Source organism: Cydia splendana, chromosome 6 (assembly GCF_910591565.1).
Source record: "Cydia splendana chromosome 6, ilCydSple1.2, whole genome shotgun sequence".
NCBI classification, from domain to species: domain Eukaryota; kingdom Metazoa; phylum Arthropoda; class Insecta; order Lepidoptera; family Tortricidae; genus Cydia; species Cydia splendana.
In genome coordinates, this window is record NC_085965.1 from 13,523,842 (window position 1) to 13,544,455 (window position 20,614).

Here is a 20,614-nt window from a genome sequence, read left to right on the forward strand (position 1 = left end):
CTGCGCTCGAGTAACTTGAGAGCTTTAGATATCGACTCAGTAAATAACTTTGATTTGAATACTTAGGAAGTTATACCTACTCTACTTGTTCTGTAACGATATCGACATTCACGGCTGGTTCGAAATATCCCAAAAAGAGTTACATTTTACACACTTACAATTACAACTTACAATTTTATAAATTATAACCAATAAGAACTTATATCCTAATTTCCGAGTTGGACTAGCTAGTTATCACATCTACATACCGATTTGCTTTTGTTTCCATAGTAAATTATTACTACTATTACTATTAAGGACTAGTATTCCCAAGGTGGTGGCATGGTGGTATGTATTTGGTTTGTACAAACAGCAATACTCTTAACTGTCCATCCGTGGACCATATTACAGTTATTACAAAAGGCATGAGGTCCACCGATGGATAGTTAACAGTGTGGGCGATGGTGCGAATACGAATCGCAAGTTCACAGTTCTGTTCTAGTAGGTATGTAGTTCGCTTGAGCGTGCTGAGCATTGGGAATACACGGCCTAGTGATCCGTTTTCCACACAAACACACACGATTCGCTGGACGACAGATGGGACTAAATATTGTTGGCGGACAGACATACGGGCTCGGGCACGGAACTCCATAGATAACATTTAATTGAACGTGTGCGCTGTGTGCGCGCCAACCAAAGCGATAGAACGCAACGCATCTAGCATTGAGCGCGTAGCTATACGTAAGTAGACAATGCTTGTTATGACTCATGAGGTAGGCATACCTACTTATACACACAAGAGCAATGTCAAACGGATTGTGTAGAAAAATCCATACAAGGATAAGTACCAGTTTTATACTTTTTTAGTGCAGTTGAAATGCACACATTTATGATGGCCCGTGGCCTCCTAAAGCCCTTGCTACGCGGTCGCCGACAAGCCTTCTAACCGTCTGTCCTTGGTCAGTTTTGGTCAAATTTTGTTGGTAACAACTGTCTACACGGTCCGGGACAGACCAAGGCCACGCGGTTTGAAGGCTTGTCGGCGACCGTGTAGCAAGGGCTTTAAATGGTGTTCTGTGATTATGGTTTGGATGGTCTACCTTCTACCTTAATAAGAGAAGGGCCTTCCCTCACTGCATATTTAGGTATTCATAAACGCGCTACAATCCTCAAATAGCTCTTAATCTGTAATTTTAAAATATGTAAGGATTTGTAAGAACGGGATAAAACATAAATTAACTAATTGAGGCTTCTGAAGTTTTATGAATAATATCGACTCTACCTTATTAGTTTATTCATTAAAGTAATGAGAGTAAAAGTAAGACTTGGAAGCAATTTCCGGCTAATCGCCGACGGCGGATAGCTGGTAATTCGTTTTATGGAGACAGGCGATTTACACGGATGTAGTAAATAAGGGTGTAAGTTATGCAAAAATAACTAAACGAATTAGTCAAGAAATGATCTAACACTGATTAAATACCTAAATGCGATATAATAATAAAATTAATTTAGACCAATTTTTGGTATTTTAAGATTTTTTCAGGCGATAACTCGCAAAGTGGTACAGGGAGATATTAAATATCATAAAATTTCGTAAACGTTATCTGCCGCTGCGTTGGTGAATTGAGGTATGGTAACCACCTAAAACGTAGAAAAAGAAATAAGTACATATACCTACCTACCTACTCTAATTCATTTCCTCACAATAGCCCCGATTGAGAATTTTTAAAAGTCAACCAACCCAATTACTACCTACATGATGAAATTTTGACTCTAGGTATCCAGGTACAAGTAATCAATGAAATAAGAACGGAACTAAAAACGTAGCGACACTATATAAACATTAGGACCAACTATTTGTAACGCAAGTAGCGACACTATAGAAACATTAGGACCAACTATTTGTAACGCAAGTAGCGACACTATATAAACATTAGACACTATATAAACACACAACACAATTGCTCATTGATTTTTGTAACTTAAACAACCTTTCTCAAAAAAACCGGATAGTGAGTAGTCAAAACAGAATATTAGATCTAATTCTCACTGACCTTAGTACAACTTGTACGGTTAGCACAGCAACAGATGTACTTAGTAAAATCGACCATTACCATCCGCCACTAGATATAAACTTATCATTTAACAAGACGGGTACCTTAAAGAATAATGACTTCAATACCATACGTAACTTTAGGAAAGCAGAATACGAATCAATTAATCAAGTTTTAGCAAAAATTAATTGGAATTTACTTCTTTCGGATGCCGATATTAATGTAATGGTACGCACTTTCTACGATACACTAGATACTGTCATTGAAAACCATGTACCCCTCGTTAGAAAAAATAGAAGCTTTAAGTACCCGCCATGGTTTAATAAGAACATGATTCGAATGCTCAAAGAAAAAAATAAATATAGAATTAGGTTTAACAAATACAAAAACCCTCTTGACAAGATTACTCTTACGATTCTTAAGACAAGGTGTACTAAGTATGCAACCGAATTTTATAATTCATATATATAAAGAGTTGAACGGAACATTTCAAACAATCCTAAATACTTCTGGAGCTTTATAAAAGCCAAACGTGGCGGTGCTAGCACGTACCCCGAAACTACGACAGACGGGGCGACCACATCGAGCGATGGTTCCGTCATCTGTAATATGTTCGCAAATTTTTTCTCCTCTGTGTACAGCACTGACGAAGTATTAACTAATCCTAATGACCACTCTATAGATGTGAGCTCAGAGGTATTGACAAATGTGACATTGAACCACAATGTAATAACAAAAAAACTATTGGGTCTGGATGTCAACAAGGGTGCTGGCCCCGACGGTATACCACCAATGTTTATTTATGAATGCGCAAAGAACTTAGTTGAACCTCTGCACTTAATCTTTAACGCGTCACTTCGATCGGGTATATTTCCCCAAGAATGGAAACTTGCTAAAGTAGTACCAATATTTAAATCGGACAAGGATACTCTTGTTGACAACTATAGACCCATCTCTATTCTAAGCACGTTTGCTAAAATACTTGAATCCCTGACGTGCCCCATAATTCAATATCATATCAAACAAAATTTAACAACTCATCAACATGGCTTTGTTCCAGCTCGATCTACTAACACTAACCTTGTAACTTTTGTCGAAACACTATTAGAACAAATAGATGCCGGTAAGCAAGTCGATGCTATTTACACAGACTTCAGCAAGGCATTTGATCATGTGTCCCATAACGTGTTGTTACGGAAACTATCAGCTTATGGTTTTTCGGGATTGTTTTTGTCTTGGTTACGTTCTTATCTTACCAATAGATCTTTTTATGTAGTTGTCAATGATTTCGACTCTAATCTAAAATCTATAACATCGGGAGTCCCCCAAGGCTCACATCTAGCACCTTTTCTTTTCAACATATTTATAAACGACATCCCACAATTTATAATAAACGCGACACCATTCCTATTTGCAGACGATCTCAAATTCATCAACGTTGTAAATTCGACACAAGACACTGTATTGCTTCAAGAAGATATCAATAGACTGGTTAATTGGTGCACTGTCAATGGCATGAATTTGAATAGTAATAAATGTTATCATCTTAAATTTACGCATAATATTAACATTCGGCAATCATCTTATTACATAGACGACGAAATAATAGAGGAAGTCACCCACGTTAAAGATCTTGGTGTAATATTTGACCAAAAGCTATCGTTTATCCCTCATGTAGATGCCATTACAAAAAAAGCTTCTAAAATGCTGGGTTTCGTGATTCGAAATAGTAAGACCTTCCGTAAGATTACAACTGAGAAACTTTTATATTATACCTAAGTACGAAGCATTTTAGAATACTGTAGCGTAGTTTGGCGACCACACTTTGCGACCCATAACTTGAGAATGGAAAGGATACAAAAACACTTTGTATGGCATTTAGCAAGAACAACCGGGATGGCAAAGAAAATTAGGTCCTACCAGAAACGCTTAAAACACTTTAAATTACCATCGTTATCTCAACGCCAAGATAGTTTAGACCTATCATTTTTATACAAGCTATCGAGAAATCAAATGGATTGCCCCCAACTATTAGAAAAAAATCATTTCAGAGCTCCGCATAGATATCCACGCACTCCAATAAAACCCCTAAACCCTCCTTTTCGTAAAACTATTCTCGGTAAAAACTTCCCTATTCCCCGCCTAAGTAGATTATTAAATGAGAAATGTGGCAATGCTGATATTTACTTCGACTCTTTGAGTAAATTCCGGACTAACACCCAGGGCTGAATCACTGTATGTTATCGTGATTTTTTGCTTTTTTCTGCATTCTTCCTCTTCATTCCTGTACTACTATATAATATTAGTATAATTAAATAACATGTAAGATCATATAAATACCTATCACTCAACACATAAGTTGGCAAGGAACTTGCGTAGTGACTTTCTGGTGGAGAGTAGCTGAATTCTTGGACTAAAACCTAATTTTAAAATATCTACCTACACACTTGATTTATAAATCAGCTCCACCCAGCCAAGTTTCAGCCGCTCTGTGGCCAACCACAGCAACTTCTCGATCACCATCAACCTCGATGGAAACGTAGAATTACAACGTATTTCCATTTCCCATTTTATTTAGTTTCTTAATCTTATTAATTTAACTTTAAGTCTACACATGTGGTGTGTGCCTATAATTAGCTGTGCATTAAACATAAGACACCTATCAAATGTACCTATACCTAACAATGTATCATTGTAACCGCTGTTGGCAGACCTATTAAATAAAATAAAATAAAATAAAATAAAATTAGGACCAACTATTTGTAACGCAAGTAGCGATACTATATAAACATTAGGACCAACTATTTGTAACGCAAGTAGCGACACTATATAAACATTAGGACCAACTATTTGTAACGCAAGTAGCGATACTATATAAACATTAGGACCAACTATTTGTAACGCAAGTAGCGACACTATATAAACATTAGGACCAACTATTTGTAACGCAAGTAGCGACACTATATAAACATAAGGACCAACTATTTGTAACGCAAGTAGCGACACTATAGAAACATTAGGACCAACTATTTGTAACGCAAGTAGCGACACTATATAAACATTAGGACCAACTATTTGTAACGCAAGTAGCGACACTATATAAACATTAGGACCAACTATTTGTAACGCAAGTAGCGACACTATATAAACATTAGGACCAACTATTTGTAACGGAAGTAGCGACACTATATAAACATTAGGACCAACTATTTGTAACGCAAGTAGCGACACTATATAAACATTAGGACCAACTATTTGTAACGCAAGTAGCGACACTATATAAACATTAGGACCAACTATTTGTAACGCAAGCAGCGACACTATATAAACATTAGGACCAACTATTTGTAACGCAAGTAGCGACACTATATAAACATTAGGACCAACTATTTGTAACGCAAGTAGCGACACTATAGAAACATTAGGACCAACTATTTGTAACGCAAGTAGCGTTACTATAGAAACATTAGGACCAACTATTTGTAACGCAAGTAGCGACACTATATAAACATTAGGACCAACTATTTGTAACGCAAGTAGCGACACTATATAAACATTAGGACCAACTATTTGTAACGCAAGTAGCGACACTATATAAACATTAGGACCAACTATTTGTAACGCAAGTAGCGACACTATATAAACATTAGGACCAACTATTTGTAACGCAAGTAGCGACACTATATAAACATTAGGACCAACTATTTGTAACGCAAGTAGCGACACTATATAAACATTAGGACCAACTATTTGTAACGCAAGTAGCGACACTATAGAAACATTAGGACCAACTATTTGTAACGCAAGTAGCGACACTATATAAACATTAGGACCAACTATTTGTAACGCAACTAGCGACACTATATAAACATTAGGACCAACTATTTGTAACGCAAGTAGCGACACTATATAAACATTAGGACCAACTATTTGTAACGCAAGTAGCGACACTATATAAACATTAGGACCAACTATTTGTAACGCAAGTAGCGACACTATATAAACATTAGGACCAACTATTTGTAACGCAAGTAGCGACACTATATAAACATTAGGACCAACTATTTGTAACGCAAGTAGCGACACTATAGAAACATTAGGACCAACTAAACATTAGGTCCACTAGAATAAAATGATGCTAATTTTGAGTTAAGGATATAACATAAAGGCTTTACGTTAAATATTCTTAAATTTACGCGCTTAATTTCCGCATAGTGAGAATACCTACACCCAGCTCGTTAATCCATGTTAATCCTTCTGACCGTGCAAAGGATTCACGTGTCTAACTTGATTTGGTCCATCGCAGTCGGTACAGTTTATCAGTGTCGGCGCCCCGAGAATGCGCCGCCGCGGCCGCTCAATGCCGAGTCGTTAGCTATAATCCGATTCGGGCATTCGAGTATTCATCGCTCGGGCACAAGGAACACAGGTCAGTAGTTCAACACTTTACGTGGAAGCGAAATACTTACATATCACTATTATTGCTTACTCTTATATCTTATTGCCAGACATCGTAAATTTTATAGCATTTTCGGTGCCGCAGAGTGGTGTTAACGGAATTGGTATAAACAATTTCTACCCTAATGATTAATTAGCGTTAATTACGTTAATATTAACCTTAATTTACCATTTCAGTTGGAATTATCTATACCAATTCCGTTAACACCACTCCGCTGCACCAAAAATGCTAAGTATAAAATTTACGATGTCTGCTTATTGCTTACTCTTGTAACTTGACGCGCTTAGCACCTAAAAGGTTGGTATTGCCAAATCAAATCCTGTATTTTTATCGGGCGCCTAAGTGCCCCTATGTAATCCTAGGAATTTCTGGGTGTCTTCAGTATTCCCATCTTCATCAGCGGAGGCGAAGGTGTGTTTTCGTTACACCTAAATGTTACGGATTTTGTACCTAAGGTTTTCAAAAGTTAACTGGTAAAGTATTATATTTCCGAAAAGTATAATTTCCGGATCATACTTATATGTTGGTCGCCTTACATTTGAATTGCGTTAAATATTGGTCCTTGGTGTTAACACTGTCAAACACACGCTGTATACAACGGACCTTCTGTACCTTTAACACTGCTGTCCGGGCTTTCGGCATTTCCCCATCGCCCTAGTGCTGCAGAGCCCAGGAATTCGAATGCAAATGGAAAATGCCATTAGATCAGCAAACAGTTGCGATCAAACGTTGCATTGTGCACACACAAATCATTATCGCATACCGCCACATTGTCGGCCCGGTGTACCTACAAACTATAATCAACATTGTATGTACCTATTACAAACAAAAGAGCAATGAAAGCGGGTCAATTTGAATAGATTTTTTTAAATAGATCCGTTTTGCATTGTTCTCAAGAGTTTGAGACGAAAAAGGATTGGTTATTTCTTTTAGCGTTAACCAAAAATGAGAAGGCGAGAAAATAATCACAATTCTTTTTGGTATTTTTGGGAGTTTCTTAGGGCCACTTGCCCCATCCCACTAACCCGGGGTTAACCGGTTAAACCTGGAGTTACCATGGTTACCATACAATTATTTGACACGGTTAACGGTTTAACTGCTTAACCCCGAGTTAGTGGACTAGTGCAAGTGGCGCTTAGGGGTTTTCGCGTCTTTCGCTGCGAGTGTGTGGAGCAGTGGAGGTAAAGGAACCTCTGTGGCTGTCGGATACTTTTCAGTAGACGCAAAATATCTTAGTTTATGTATATTTAAAATATCACTCGATGTGGCATAAGTACATCAAATTTAACATCATACATATACATACCAACGTAACTAAAATCAATTTCAGTATGTAACGTTAACCTTACTAAGGTTTATTTACGTCTTGAGAGAACTATAAAAATGTTATGGGGATATAAATTTGGTCTACCTTTTATTGTATTCGCCAGTCCAGTTTATATATCGAACAGCATGCATTTTCGCCCTTGTTTCGTCGTATTGGGAATGGTGGTTCGTTTGCTTGATGGAAATATGATCACAATGGTTTCTCAGCCAGAAGGAACTTCGGACGACGCGACACCATCAGTAGAAGTCGAACTGACCACGGCTTCAAAGACAGAATCGACATCGGCGCGGCCTACAACATTTATAAGGAGAATAGATGTACGAAAATCAGATTACAAAGTTGAATATACTACAGATATATTTCAAAGGAGTGGACGGAGATTCTTTAGTAAGTATGGACTAATAACTTACGATCCTCTCGGAATAGATTGCATTTCTATGTGCAATCATATTTTCCAGTAGTGTCCACGTCCAGTGTCCAGTAGCCTTAGCAGGCGCAGCGAAGAGCAACTGGCAACCATTATTAAATTTATTATGTAAAAGTACCTACATACATATATGTATAGATTTTCCAAGAGGCGGAACCGAAGGTCCTATAGTGGGTACATATGTAGGTAGGTACAGTCACCTGCAATAATATGTTACACAATGAAGGCCGCAAAAATATCTGACACGATCTTATTCGTAGAGCCATAAGAGCGTGTCACATATTTTTGCGGCGTTCGAAGAGTAACATATTATTGCAGGTGACTGTACACTCAGTACAGGTAGATTCACAAGAGCTGGCATGAATGGAATGAGTGAATGAAAATATCTACAGGGCGAAATTTTAAATTTTTCACGTGGTCCGAGTAGGGTGACCATATAAGATGATAAGTGGGGATCTACTTTCTTTTTTTAGCGTTAATATAGCTCATTAATTACGATAAGCACTAGTGATTCGTGTTTGCCTTCAGCAGGAGTATTAGAAAACATGGTTTCGATTCACGATTAAAAAATCATTCTGTATGACATAGGTATAGTCAGCCAAGAAAGTGGTTTACCACTTTTTGACTCTATCATCTGATTGATAGAGTTGAAAAGTGGTAAACCACTTTCTTGGCTGACCGTACGTTGTGTGTATATATCACATTAACCCTTTACCAGGCCGAGGGATATACGTCTCCAACATAGTATTTCGTTTACCAAGTCAGGTTGTAACTCCAAATCTACTACAAAACATTAAATATATCAATCTCCGAAAACATGATTTTCTGACCTTCATTCACAACACGCTTCTAAATCCAATAATGTATCTTTGGCAGCCATTTGAATACTGATACAGGTGTCACTCATACAATGAAAGTTTCGTTCATTCCATTCGTGCCAGAGGGCCTACCGCTAACCACGTTCGACGTGTTGCCTCCCTGTCACACTTAAGTACGAATTTACAAGTGCGACAGAGAGGCAACACGTCGAATGTGGTTCTCGTGAATCGACCTACCTACTACACTTTACCTAACCGCTGCCTGTACAGTCAGCAGCAGAAGTTGCTAAGCGGGCGAGGTGTTCAAAATTACCTTGACGCGCTCTTATTCTTTTAACAATAAAGTCGCGTCAAGATCATTGTGAACACCTCGCCCGCATAGCAACTATTGCTGCTGACTGTACAGTATAAAACGAAATGGAGTGCTTAGGTACTTGCATTAAATTTCTGTTAGTCTTTATTTGTAATTTTTAGGCGACACGGGACGCGGACGCTTCGATCAAATGTGGAAATGGGATTATTGGTGCATGCTGCAACCGGAAACTGGCAACTGCGGAAATAACCAAACAAAGTAGGTTCCTAAGGTACCTTCTACTATATAGTTGAGATCATGGTTGAGATCAGTGGAGAGAAACAGAAGTGTGACTAAGAAAAATGTTACCTCTTTAGAAAATGGTGTTTCTGTGAAATAAGGGTTTTGCGTGAACGTTGTTCACGTTAAATGACAATAGATGACGGAGTCTTATGAAAAAAAAAGATAACGTAAATTAAAAGTGCTTGTTGCTAGGCCTAGTTGAATATTTTTTTTTATAAATACAGGTACATACCCATGCTTGCTATAAGCAAGACCCACGCCATCTAATTACTAAGTATGGAAATCCCTTGTATAAGTGTTGTGAGTATAAATAGTTAATTTTCCGACTTTAATTCACAATGCTGGCACCGTTCCATCACTCCCCACCACCTTTGTAATATTTTGTACCTATTATGCATTTAAAGTTTGATTAAATAAAACTTCAGGGACCGTTCTTCCAAACAATTATTTAAATTTTCCAGGTTGTTAAAGTTAGACCAAGAAAAGTCTGCAGCGATTTTGATAGCCCACGCAGTGCAAGTGTTATTTTAAACGTCAAACTTCTATGAAATTATGACGTTTAAAATAACGCACTGCGTGGGCTATTAAACTCGCTGCAGACTTTTCTTGATCTAAGTCTATCAAATCGATGTTTTTGTTAAGTAGCTTCCTAATAACTGATCCAATAATTGCCAAGCATCCCATTCGCAGATACTATTACAACATGCAGCTGGATCAGTGTTTACCGCATGTGTTCTCTGGATGCAGCACAAAGAACAACAAGAACCAATTCGAGTCTGTCGAGGAGTGCCACAACCATTGCAAAGGTAGGCATTAAAAGTGATTGATTACCTCAGCAATCTCGGCCATACAAAAGTTTAGAGGCCTTACGGAGTTTGTGCTTTAAAGAGCCAGAATATTATACCCACACCGAAATATTACTTTGTGACAAAGACATTTTGCTAAAAAAATGGAAATGTCTGCGCAAAACAATGGTGCGTATTGCTTAGCCGTGTGATGCATGACGTACAGTCACCATCAGATACATCGGGGCGGCCGAGGCGCTCATAAATATCTGAACACGCCTCTATTGTCAAGGCGCTAGAGTGCGTACGATATATCTGATGGCGGCTGTATACCTACATACATATATTATATGTTCCATATCTGTATCAATATTTGCGAGTGACATTGCGAAAGTCTTTTCAACACGAATGCGTTACATTGGCCAATTGTAAACGAAGCGCCTAATTAATTTTGTGCTACAAACGGAATTCAATTGCCACGACATTAGGTACCGTCCCACAAAAGGCGACTAGAACCGCTTGTTTCGCAGTGATATGGCTTTCTGGTTTTGGCGGCAGCCGGGGCGTTCAATGGGCAGGCGTGGCCGTCAATATCACAGCTCATCCGCACAATAATCGTGTCCACGCGGCGTGAACACGTTCACACGATGTCAATCAACGCGCTTACTATTAAATTGTATCGTTTTAAGGGTGGTAGTATAGTCAACTTTAGTGAAAAATTGCTTGATATTTTGTATCAAAGCCTTTATATCGTGTAACTCCCTCTTTTGCTGACTGTACGTGAAATATTGCGACATACTTAGATACGAGCGAATCATACAGTTGATTGTCGTTGAATCGAGAGAAGAGCGATTATTATGAGAAATTTTTACCATCGATTATAACACGCAACAGCCGAGAAAAATAGAAATTCTACTATTTACTACAACAGTTAAGGTAGGGGCAAAGTGAGCCCACGCAACGCAACGTAAGCAATGCATTATGAAATCTGGACCCTGATATTTGCATGCTTAGAGACATAATTATACTTGTCATGCGTTGCGTTGCGTATGACAAGTACTTACCTATGTTTCTAAGCATACAAATTTCAGGGTCCATATTTCATAATGTAAATAGGTAGGTACCTACGTTGCGTTGCGTGAGCTCTGTTTGTCCCTACCTTTACTTTTGCAACTTCAATGTTATGCGGCTACATACATCCTGAATCATTTTTTCTTTGTTATTGAAATTGCAACTGTGTCCTTATAATATTAAGTTTCATTTTGTACAGTCTCCTTAATGTCTGCTGCCACGTACGATACAGTCGACGTCTTAGATATGTTTACACTTATGCACCTTACTCCTTTGTAATAAGGCAAAAAATGTAAACATATCTTTGACGTCGACTGTACAATAATGCGTTATACGGTTATTTTGTTAAAACTATTTACAAATATAATTGTCTACAGGATCTGCACTCATGCCGGCGAGCCTCCCAGGTAACATAGACATTTGTAAGCTTCAGCCCGTATCTGGACGATGTTTGGGTCATTTCACAATGTAAGTAACTTTTCCACATATTTAATAAAATCAACAAACACACACATACATACACACACGCATAATCATATTAAATTTAATGGGTACACCTTGAGGCCATGTATTTGCAGAGATGGGAGAAGTAGTTTATAAAAAGTATTTAAATACAAATAGGTACTTCCTTGATATACATACCTACTATTCATCAATATTTAAAACTATTTTGTATCAAGTGCAAAATACAAAATAGTTTTAAATACTAAATACATAACCTTTAATGGAAAATATCGCTTCCTCAAAACAGTTTAAAATGACATTTAATTATTTACAACCATAGTGCATCTCATCCAGATCTCATCCGATCTCATCTCATAACAATTATGTAGGTATAATTAAATTAAATTAGCCTTAAGACTTTTAAAACTCTTTTTATTGTAGAGGAGGTCCATTCTGTTCTGATCATCATTAACAGTTCCATATTTATATGCACTTATTTAAATGCAAATGCTTCGTTTTTAGATAATAACTAAAAGATCCTACGATTTGAGGAGTTCCCTGAGTTCCTCACGGACCCCATCATCAGAACTCGAGCTTGACAAAAATGTGACTTGAAAACCTGACAAATCGCCAAACGTGAACTATGAGTCGTATTTATTCTTTGAAAACTGTGTCTCAATCAGTCTAAATTTTGTGCAAATTTTACCTCATGTTTACAGGTAGAATGGACTGTTAAGTGATGGTTTTAAAATCATTTTAATATTTATCAAAATATTTAAAAACATTCATTTTGATTTGTAATGTTTAACACTCTAGTATTTGCCTCTCGTTGGTGTGGTGAACATTTTTGCGTTTCACTAGGGCTGCAAAGCTTGGTCATGTCTCTTGAAACCCTCGCAACGCTCAAGATTCGCATTTATCCGGGCGAAAATGTTGCGGTATTGTATCCTCAAATAATGCTATGCGCAGCAATAACCTTTCTAACCTCGTCTAACGTTTCAGGTTCTATTACGACGTAAACGAAAAGCTTTGCAAATCGTTCGTCTATGGGGGTTGTGCCGGCAACGAGAACAACTTCGAAAGAGAACCGCTGTGTTGGAACCGATGTGAGGAGAAATCGGTCAAGCCGACACAGGTCCCGCAGAACAGTACAGCACAGGACGAAGAGGAGGAGTACCCAGAGGAGCCAGGGGACGACGAACAGGACAAGGACATGGACAGTAACACGCGTCCACCATCATAACTACTCACGTCCAGTGGTAATCAAATCAGGTCTACGGATAGGTAGAGTATCCTGCACTGAAGTTTGCTCCGCGTATTTCATGAGATTACCTTTTATCACGTTACAGTACCGTACCTGTAGGTACCTAAATGTAGTAGTTTTATATGCATTTAAAGTACAATTTATTTCATGGATTAACTCCTCATTTACTTATTTACGAAAAAGCCCTAAACCATTTTTTAGGGTTCCGGGTTTAGGTACACAAAGGGTAAAAACGGGACCCTATTACTAAGACTCCACTGTCCGTCTCTCTCTCTGTCTGTCTGTCACCTGGCTGTATCTTATAAACCGTGATAACTATAGACGTATTTGAAATTTCCACAGATGACGTAGGTATTTCTGTTGCCGCTATAACAACAAATACCTACTTAAAACAGAATAAAGTAAATAATTATAAAGTGGAGCTCCCATACAACAAACGTGATTTTTTTGCCGTTTTTTTGCGTAATGGTACGGAACCCTTCATGCGCGAGCCCGACTCGCACTTGGCCGGGTTTTTTTAATTGTTTTCAGTTGTAATTTATATAAATACCGCTTCAAGTACTTGTAAATATTTGTAGCTTTTATGACTAGGAGTGGTTGTGTCACCAAAGGAATCTATGCATCACTTACTGTTAGTAGGCGCGTTATTGTAAACTACAAAAAAGGCACAATCGATCACTGAACCTGTACCTTCCTAATGTCGGTTCAAAATATGATCAAAAGATGGTATTAATCTCAGTGAAACCTACTCTTCGCTTACGATGTCTTTGTAGTATAACTGTAGCACCTTAAATCTAATATTAAAGTTAGACCAAGAAACGTCTGCAGCGATTTTGATAGCCCACGCAGTACAAGTGTTATTTTAAACGTCAAACATCTATGAAATTATGACGTATAAATAACACTTGCACTGCGTCACAGAATAAGTAATAGGTATCTTAAACTGCGTGTGCTGTCAAAATTGCTGCAGACTTTTCTTGGTCTAACTCTATTTATATTCCGTTTTCTAAGTGTAGTCTAAATGGACTGAATTCACGTCATATCAATGGAGTGGACTAACAATACGGGTGAAATCGGAACAATCGCAAAGCTATTCAATACCCTTAGCGGGTTTAAATAGCTATAATAGTTGGGTGTTCAGCGGCTCTCGAAGTTTCTATTCAGGGTAATCGTTTCTAATGGAAACATTACTCCTCGGGGAGGCTTCATTAAGTGTAACTCCTAACGGATGGCCCTGATAACATTCAGCACCCTCTTTGGAGAATTTGAATTTATAAAGGAGTTAGAAGATCCTTTAGTGATATCCTAACTTAGGTATTTAAAATTTAAAGTTTAGATATATGTAGGTACATGTGAGTGTAAAAGCCCGAACTATGTAAACCATAAGTTTCACCGACCCGCACCTATTGGTAAAAGTACGAATTTCTGACATTTATGGACGTTGACTCGGTAAATGGTTTTACCGCAGATACCAGGAATCTTAATCTTAAGGGATTCGCCGAAAATTTTGTACCACAGTGTGGATAGTTATTGTAGGTAATAATAGTGTACGCACAACACAGTATTAACCCACTTTAGAGTATCCTGAACGACATGGCTGGTCTGGTAGGCAGTAGGTATTAGGGATTGCAGAACCGGTACTGTTTAAAAGAACCGGGATTTTCGGTACCGGGATTTCCCGGTATTTTCGGTACTTTCGGGACTGCCTTCAAAAATCAGTTTTTACATCAATTTTCAGTAAGAAAAGCATAAAACAATATAAAAGTAGCATAGTGAAGGTACACACTTCTTTTGTACCATAATATGTATCTTTAAGCCACACAATCACTGCTTACATTAACAGTTAACTACTGTGATATGAACGGCCTCTGCGTACATACTAAATAATATTTTTTTTTCCTAAACTACATGTGATATTTTTACTATCTTTGTTGATCGGCAAAAACTGAATTGTGGCTCAGTAATATCATCTAATTTTCGCATGCGTTTAAAATGAGCTGTGGACCTTCGAACATGTAATAACAGAAATAACAATACGACAAATCAATAAATTATTCAGCCAGAATTAAGAATTTACCAAGGATCCTGGGCATCTCACTGTAATAAATTAATTCATTTAAAATATCATTATCATATGAGAGTTTCTTATACCGTGTTTGAATTTGAATTACAAGTAGTATTTTATTAATTACAAAATTCTCTGTATTTTTTGCTTCTATATCAGCCTTAGATTGATACAATATATTTATTTTCTTTATAAAACATGATATTTCATGCTAAGTAACAGAAAGCAGTCAAATATTGTACCGGAAATTTTAGTCCCGAAAATCCCGAAAGTACCGGGATTTTAATTTTGAAATCCCGGTTCTTTGCTTGGCTCTAAATCCCGGGAATTCCCGCTACTTTCGGTTCCGGTATTTCCCGGGAGCAAACCCTAGTAGGTATTATGGTTTCGATCATTTTGCTAACCGTGTAGGTCTCCCAGTTCTGCTGAAGGTGTAGGTGGCTCTAGCAGACTACATTCATCTGTATGCCTTTTTCTCCCGCGCAGTTGTACCTCTGCAGGCCCTGGCAGGAGTCCCGGGGGCCGGGAATATAGGGCGTCAGGAATAGTGCAAAAAAATCGACAAACACTGATGACGAGAGGGTTCTAATCTATATAGGTTAAAAATATGCTTGTACCTGTTCTGCATGTCTCGAGCAAGGAAAATCGACTGACAACATTTGGTTACATAGGTATAAAAGGGTCAATTTTCAAATAGGCATTTTTTGCTGTCCCACGGCTATAACTCGAAGTCCATAGGACTAAAAGACTGGGTATGTATATATTTTCATCCAATGTATTGTGAGCTTTAATATAATGTACAACTGTACCTTAAATATTATTTGTTTCTGACAAAATCGCATTTGAAGTTACAAAAACGGCGAAATTTGCCGTTTTTTGCGTGTCCCAGTGGCGGCACACACCCAATAAAAAAATCATAACTTTGGATGTAGGCAACGTATTATGAATAACTTTATATTGTTATAAAGAGCATTTTCTAGAGAATAGATTTAATAAATGATAATTTAATGCGTTATTTAATAAATCAAGGGAAGCCTTTTTATTGATGTCCCGCGCGGCACTTGTTTTGTTATGACTTAAAGACACCCCCCAAATTTTTCTTTGTCTATTGAATAACGGTTAAATTAAATTTACGACACAATAGTAAGGTTAGTTGGGCGTCGATCAACATCAAATGTAGACGTGGAAGCAGTTTTATTTATATAAAAACAGGCAAAAATCTCTTTCGATATATTTTGGTACAACTACAACGACATTTGTATGGACGCTTAATATGTTGGTATACAGTCGAAATAAAAATGTGTAATTTACAATAACAGTTACAAATACAGTGTTATAATACTTATAATATATCGTAAAATAAATAAGTGAATCTGTTATATTGTGTAGGAAATTTCGCAAAAAAATATTATTGGCAACATTTGTACGGCTATTTTGACCGTATAAATATCGATTGTGGTATACAAATGTCGATATACTGCCATACAAATTTCGAAAAGGTGCTATACAAATGTTGTCAGGGTCGTACAAACGCCACAAAAACAATAATTAGTGCCATAAAAATGTTGATACTGCCATAAAATGTCGAAAAATGCCATACAAATGTCAATATTTAAACGTCCATATCTAGCTAACTATAAAAAGTAGAGTGGTGCCTCGTACAGTATATTTATTGTTGTCAAAAACCCTTTCTAAAACGATAATAATAAATCTGATTTTCCAAAAATAAAAAATTGCCCTACAAATGTCTAAAAAACACCCTCTTCAAAAATTTACCCAAAAACGTGCCTTACCTACCTGGAAGGTACAACTTGATTCTTTTGGGATCAGAAGTGATTACCTTCCAGGGTCCAATTATCATTATGAAAGTTTCTCGTTTCGTGGGAGGTAAAAGCGAACTGGGGTCCTATTCGGAATGTTTATACTGTATAATTATATTGGAACCGGATAATGGTGTGGCTAGAACTTGGTAAATATCCTTTTATAATAATACTGGCTGATTCCCGCGACTACGTACGCGTGGATTTGTAGTTTGGTTATTACTTATTACATATTCTACATGAGAATAAAACATTTTGCAGCAAAATATAGCAGTACCTAGGTATGATTATTTAAAGTACCTAGTTAGGTATTCTTCTTCTTCGTTACACTCTTGACAGAGTGGTCGTGGCCATTATGTAGACTTTTGAGCGACTTGTTTAACGACACGTCGCCATTTCTCCCGTAGAGCTGCTACTGTGTGCTGTGTGCTGTGTGTGTGCTGCTGCTGCTGTATTCTACCTATGAATTTTACTCCTAAAATGTAAATAAGGTTGGGTATATCTCATTTCCCCGTAGCAGGGTTAAGTTAGGTCAATTAATAATTCTTAAACAAGAAGTGGATAGTAATTACTAATGCAAGTTGGTGCAATGCAATAAAGTTTTGAATTAATCGAGCAACTTTACTTAACCAAAGACAAAACTGTCTTGCATAGCGGCGTAGCTTGCATAAAACTTAGATAATTATGCTCATTCTGAGGCATGAAATCCGTAAAAAGCTAGGCTAGACAGCTTGGAAAGTTTAACTTTTCCGACTACAGCTTTAATGATAGGTTTGTTAGCCGGCTGAATTCAAATAATAAAGAGTGGCTGGAGATCGGCACTAATTAATCCAGAAGCTGTACTATTAATTAGGAAGAGTTTTTCGTCGTCCGCCGGATTACGCCGTCGAGACTCCCGGTAATTGCCGTCCGGAGAGACTTGACGGTTTTTTTTATATTTCAAAATCCGACGTCTAGTTTTATTTGCATAGGTACCTATTGTTCCAGCTATAACTAACGTTGCAGCTCTAAACTCGAATTCAATGATATTCGGGACGGATGAGTTTGTAGTGGATCTAGTATGGAAACTTTTTGTTTGTGTTACGTATGAGTAAATAAAAAGTAAAAAGCAAACTAGAGTTTTAGTTATAATATACAACTGTATCATACATTATGTGTATATTTCGGGACAAATAAGTGGCTACGGGTAAATCATCAGCCTTAAGAAAAGAACTACTATTTTAACATATTTTTTCTGTTTAATGTCTTAGTTAGGAACTAAGTGTAAGTAGGTATCCTATTTAGACAGACCTGATTTACCGAAACCGAAATAAGTACCTATGAACTACTCTGAGATTTAATGTAAGAAATTTTTAAACTAAATAACCTATGCTTACTATAATATAGAATATCTGGGAGACCGAGCTTTGCTATGAAAACATATAAAAACTCAAAAATGCGCGTTTTCCCAGAGATAAGACCTAGCTAGATCGGTTTTTCTCGCCCCCGAAAACCCCCATATAGCAAATGTCATCAAAATCGTTAGAGCCGTTTCCGAGATCCCCGAAATATATGTATAAATAAATATACAAGAATTGCTCGTTTAAAGGTAAGTATAAGAATCTATACACGATTTGTTCAACTGACATTCAACTGGCTTACGAATGGCTTACGAAGAATCTGCGAACTGTCTTCAAATAAGACATAAAAACTGAAAAGAAATGAAAAATGTCCAACTTACTCGAGTAACGTCGTTATTTTTGATTCGACTCCCCGTGATTGGATTAGCCTGATTGATGCGTCATCCTGGGCTATTATCCATCGCTTTCTATGCGTACCACGTCAAGAGGACCAGTATAACTGTGTCGTCGAGGTCCATAACAACTTTAATCAATCAGAGGCCTAGTTTATACTGGTTTTCCTATGATGGTTTTACTCTGTGGCCGATGGGAACCGCCTAGACGTTTCATTACTGGGACAAAAAGGCCGAAGACAGGGGCGGCGCATTTGTAACCATCGCCTATGATTTACTTTGTCTATTTGTTTGGAAAAGGGATGGCTGTAGATATCTAACATGTGGGATATTGAGAATTCAATCCATTCATTGCAAAAAATAGTAAGTAAACCTACAAACTGTAAAGGAAGCTAAATAAGTGGTTCTAGAATAGCGCCGGCAGACGAGAAAGTAAATTAGTTTAGTGTAACCAAGGGATTATACTTTTTACCAGACAATAATTGGACCATTTATTCGAACCCGGATTCAAATTCGCGGTCTCCAGTTTGAATCTTGCACGTCCGAACTCGGCTAATAAAATAATTTAGATGCCAATAATATACGGTGTGCATCGATTGCACCCAGATTCGCAGTCAATTGCAATCGTCCCGGTCACTGTATTTAATGGTAGCGGTTTGTCGCTGAAATGAACCGACACGATAAATAAGCTGGTTGATATTTTGTGCGCGGACACCGGATAGCGCCTAATTTATCACGTGTCAAGCCGATTTATGGCTCTAGCATGAACGTCGCTGTTTAAAATTCTAGCCTAACTAGCGGAAAACAGTATCGCTGTTCCAGCATAGTTTTTAATTAGCATTAGGTTCAGCGTTACGTAATATTAAGTTTAAGGTTTAACAATATTAAATTTTCTATTAATCCAGAACTCAAAAGGAGGAATCAAATTACGACTGGAACTTTATAATGATTATAATGAATTACAAAAAGAGATCATAATGAGCCGAATCTATTAGTGTTTGATTAGTATGGTTAGTGAAAATAAGGTATTAGACGCCTACGGACGATATCCAACAATCCAACTTGTTAAAACAGAACTAATCAAAGCAAAACCAGAGATTAGCTGTAAAGCTTACTCAAAGGTGATATTAACATGTCTTCTAGTAAAGTAATTACCTAATATTCCAGACGGTTTAATAACACGAATAATTTATCAAAGGCTCTCTGAGAACTTAGGGTGTTAAGGCTAGACCAAGACAAGTCTGCAGCGATTTTGATAGTCCACGCAGTGCAGGTGTTATTTATACGTCATAATTTCATAGAAGTTTGATGTTTAAAATAACACTTGCACTGCGTGGTGTATCAAACTCGCTGCAGACTTTTCTTGGTCTAACTCTATAACTTAATATTGCAACGACTTAGATTATATGAACGACCTGTGTGAAGTTTAAAAAGATGTATGTACCTATGTAAACATTTTATTGTACACAAGACGAGTAAAAATTAGAAATAACAAAACAACAAAGGCGAAGGGATCTGTACAGCTACCACCAGTTTGGCACTGACATAAACGCTGCATGAATGTAACTTACTTTCACGTTAGCGGATGATAGACCTGTGCTTACTTTCCATGCATCTCGCTCTTACTGGTATATTAGTGCGAGTGAGATGTATATATTTAAATACACCAATATAATATACTAAAACTTTAGTAAGTTTTCCGAAGAGAATGCATGCATTGCATGCACGCTATCTTAAATCTTATCTGCAATTATTAGCAAGCAACCTCACCTCA

The 20,614-nt window shown here is 37.4% G+C and overlaps 1 protein-coding gene across 1 annotated transcript; it reads left to right on the forward strand.

Moving 5' to 3' along the window:
* Positions 1–7,839: 7,839 nt before the first annotated feature.
* LOC134791864 (papilin-like) lies at positions 7,840–13,379 on the forward strand. Its single transcript, XM_063762990.1, has 5 exons — positions 7,840–8,206; positions 9,539–9,635; positions 10,350–10,465; positions 11,893–11,983; positions 12,962–13,379. Exons 1-5 carry the CDS (start codon positions 7,876–7,878, stop codon positions 13,200–13,202), a joined length of 876 nt encoding a protein of 291 aa, XP_063619060.1. The 5' UTR covers positions 7,840–7,875; the 3' UTR covers positions 13,203–13,379.
* Positions 13,380–20,614: the final 7,235 nt, after the last annotated feature.